The sequence below is a fragment of the Halyomorpha halys genome, unplaced genomic scaffold (genome assembly GCF_000696795.3).
Source record: "Halyomorpha halys isolate HHAL.00 unplaced genomic scaffold, Hhal_1.1 Scaffold1170.1, whole genome shotgun sequence".
NCBI classification, from domain to species: domain Eukaryota; kingdom Metazoa; phylum Arthropoda; class Insecta; order Hemiptera; family Pentatomidae; genus Halyomorpha; species Halyomorpha halys.
Window position 1 is genome coordinate 197,978 of NW_027114716.1, and position 3,877 is coordinate 201,854.

The window sequence follows — 3,877 nt, forward strand, 5'->3', positions numbered from 1 at the left end:
TATTAAAGTATTTGTTACATGAATACAGAGTATTCAAGATATATTTTATTAAAATAATGTGAAATGCATAACATATTTACTAAATTTATATTTATAACTTCTAAGAATAAAGCTTATAGTTAATGGTACAGGTACTGGTATATGGTGGGGGGAACAAGTCCGGCAAGTGGGCCTGGTGGTCCTATTTTCCAACCCCTGGCGGCTACCTGAGTTGCTTCCGAGTACTTTTCTTTATTTATTTTTTTTATTTATCCCTCTCCATTGCCATTTCGGGCATACGGGGTGCGGGAGCAGTTGGGTAATGCGCTGGGGTTTGCACATGCCACTGCTCCTAAAGATCACCAATTCTTTTTTTCTATGCTTTTATTAATTATTAAATTTTTTACTATGGTCCAGCCCAGCGCTAGGTTTAGCGCCTTACTGCTGGAGTTGCACCTTGTCCACTGCATCCATCTGGGTGCCTCCTGCAGTTACCCTTCATAGTCTGGGTCTGCTTCCCCCTCTTCTGGTGGCTCGCCGATGTTGGGCGGTGAAGTCCTTCCCATCGTGAAATGAGTTGGCCACACCACCTCCTTCCACCCGTAAATAAACTCCTTGAAGAAGGGATAATTCTCTTCTTCCATCAAACAGGGAAAGTCCGACTCGGCGAGGACGAAAATCCCGGTCTTTCTCGACAGCCTGGCTCGGTGTCCTTCCGTGGCGGAGCAGCCTACTATTACGTGTACTGCAGCCGCCGCGTACTAACCAAGGTGGGAGTGTCAAGATTAATTTTTTGGAACCGCCTAAAAATGAATTTTAACTGCCACAGGTGGGAATCAACTGCGGTCTGAACCGAGCGCACTGGGACCTGCGCCCCAACCCGCACGGCCGTCACGTCCCTTCATCTAAAGTTTGGGCTTCATAATTTTTACGAGACTCTTAGGTCAGGGGTATCATAAAAATGGCGGCTTCCAAAGTAATATTTTGTGGCCCAAGCTCTACAACATAAATTTTAAACAAAAGTCTTTAACAGCAATATCATAACCTATTGCTATGATTCTATCCCTTGTAAGGTTCTCTGAATCATCTCTTAAAAATATAATTTTAACAAAATCTGTAAATGTGATGAACCAAACGCCATTCTATAGGATTTTTTCAGCACAAATTACCTATAATCAAACTGCCAGGTGCTTTGCATAGCCCCATTGGCAATGTAACAGTTACACATTTAATAGTTCGTTATAATAACTTATTATTATAAGTTATTAGTTAACTAGTTAATATTTTTATTATTAGTTAAATTGTCCCTTTAATTTAATGTTATCCATATCCAATTTTCTTCTTCTTGTAAACAAAATGGATTGTGTTTTTTAAACAGATATCCTAACCCATTAACACTTCAAACCACTCGGACTTTGGGTTGATTCGCTGAGGCAGTTTATTAGAACCGATAAATCTTTTATTTCTAGATATAAAAGAAGGTCGTCTAAATGCAGTAAAAGTTTTATGGGTGAGTGAATGGTGCTTGCTACCCCACTGATTGCTATATTTAAGAGGATAGGGCTTAGAACACAGCCCTGAGGAACACCATTTACCTGGCGAAAATTTCGGGAAAAGGAGTTACCACATTGCACTTTAAATAATCGGTCATTTAAAACATGTTTAACAAAATTCCAGATTATACATTGAATGCCAATTTTTTGGAGTTAATGTAAAATAATATTATGTTTAGTGGAATTAAAGGCGTTCTCAAAATCTAGAAAAACTACAAGTGCGTGTTAGTTGTTTTTAAAAGCATAACTAACACACTCAATCTCAGTGTGTTTGATGTAACTTTGTGAACATATCAATTGCAATATACTAACTTTGTAAATTCAGTGTAAATGGCCCAAGTGGTCAAAACAATTAAATAAATAATACTTAAAAAAGTTAAAAATAAAACTAATACTAAACTCAATTTAGGATACTTTTACAGCATTTAGGATACCTTTAGGAGAAAAGTATTGAACGAGTGAAAAGTTTGATATTTTCCTAGTTCATACTTGAAAGCTTTACCTTTGTTCCTATTATTTGTATAATGAACCTATAACCTATAACTGCTGAAAATAAATACTAATTAAAAAAATTTTGTTTTCAATTCTTTTATTTTGAAGACTGTATTATGTGGGAATTGTCATTACTCTGGATATTTCTGTTGGTTGGGTGACTTACACATTAACCTATATTTGAAGATCTTGGGGCATGAATTTGCCAAGCCCATGATGAAAATAGTTTAGTGGAGCAGTTTCGAATAATTCTACGACTAATTAAAGTTTTTAAAACGTAAAATTGGATTTTATGAGGAAACATTTTTTTTTTTAATTTCCTACATGAATTTAACTGCTTACCTGATACCTCTGGTTAATAATTATAAAACTAGAATCGTATCAAAACATTATTTACCTATTTTAACGACTTAAAAAAAATAAAATAAATAATTCATGGGTGTACTAACTTCTTTAAAGGTTTGTAAATTCATCCTGACTATCGAACACCCTCGTATTTCAAAAGGTTCCCTTGTGAATGAAGACAGAATCTGCAAATTCATTTTCATCCTTCTGTTGCAGTTATACCACTTGTTATTATAGGCTGCAAAATGAAGAGCTTCCGTCTGAAAATAATGTATAAGTATATATTAAAATAGTGTTTAACTAGATTTATTTATTTTTTTCATTTTAGTCAACATAAACTTAGAATAGTTTGTGTTATTGTGGAAATATGGGAGCAAAATCTAAATCGTTCTAAAATAATAAAAAACAATTTAAAAAATCTGAATCAGGAACATGTAGTCAAAAATCACAACATTATATTTGGCTCTTTTATACTGACATATACAACACAAATCTTATTTTTGACAGTCCTTACCGCATTCGTTACCATTTGGCCCAACCAACAGTAAGTAAGAAGAGTAGCTAAAGTGCTCAAGCATGCCGAAAAATGTTGAGATTCATTCGACTGAAAATATATTAATAAATTTAAGGGTCTGTTCACGCCTAATAACAATTATCTAATTTGATATCAAAACTTACCGTCACAGCGGTGAAGGCACTGAAGATTACAATACTCAGAGTTGCGAAAACTTGCATGAAGAAATTAGGGCTAATCGTATCCGCCAGCATGTTTAAAGTTCTGAAAATGATGGGCATTAATAATGTAATATATCCAAGTTATTACTCATTATAAACTAAATTTACGCTTTGTTCTATAATTTATTTATAAATATATAATTTGTTTCCACTTATTAAATTATCAATTGATTGGTTGAATACAAAAATCAAATATCCAATATTCCCACTTTTGACCCTTGCAGCTGTACCATAAAAGTGAACTTCTTGCACCAGATTTTGTACATTTTTTATACTCTCTCTTAAAGAAGGCAGAAAGGTTAGAAATGTATACAACAGCTTCCTTAGCATACAAATGACAGAAAATGCCGTCAATTTACATTGCTTCGATATATTTAAATATCCTTTTTTGGTTATGTCAACCATGTATCTTGCATTCTGTTAAACCGTGCTAGGAGTTCCGCGGGATATTGCCCATTAGAATGTTTCGGTTCCTCTGTCTCCCTGATCATCATAAATATATCCTCCTCTGGTGCCCTACTTCCTCCTCCGAACGCCTTCTTTAATCTTTCCTTGATACTTCTCCAAGGGGTCTCTTCGACCACCTCCTCTGTTTAAGTAAGGCGCCCCTTCACTTCTGAAAGGAAGTTCATGATGCCATCTAGTGGCAAAGATATGCAGTACGAAGCCTGGGGAGCCATCTTGGTCCCGAAAACAAAGGGGTCAGTACCAGATAAGAAGCCGTCGTGGCCAGTACCAGTACCAGAGAAGAAGAGTTCAGAACTCTTCAATAA

At 35.5% G+C, this 3,877-nt stretch overlaps 1 protein-coding gene across 1 annotated transcript in view; it reads right to left on the bottom strand.

The window, feature by feature from the left end:
• LOC106688650 (odorant receptor 67c) overlaps positions 1-3,877 on the bottom strand; it is a 13,339-nt gene that overhangs the window by 2,147 nt on the left and 7,315 nt on the right. Inside the window, exons 3-5 of the mRNA XM_067051866.1 lie at positions 3,048-3,147; positions 2,884-2,973; positions 2,474-2,629 (exon numbers count right to left, since the gene is read on the bottom strand). Of these exons, the coding sequence (XP_066907967.1) occupies positions 2,474-2,629; positions 2,884-2,973; positions 3,048-3,147 (346 nt within the window). The remainder of the gene's footprint in view (positions 1-2,473; positions 2,630-2,883; positions 2,974-3,047; positions 3,148-3,877) is intronic.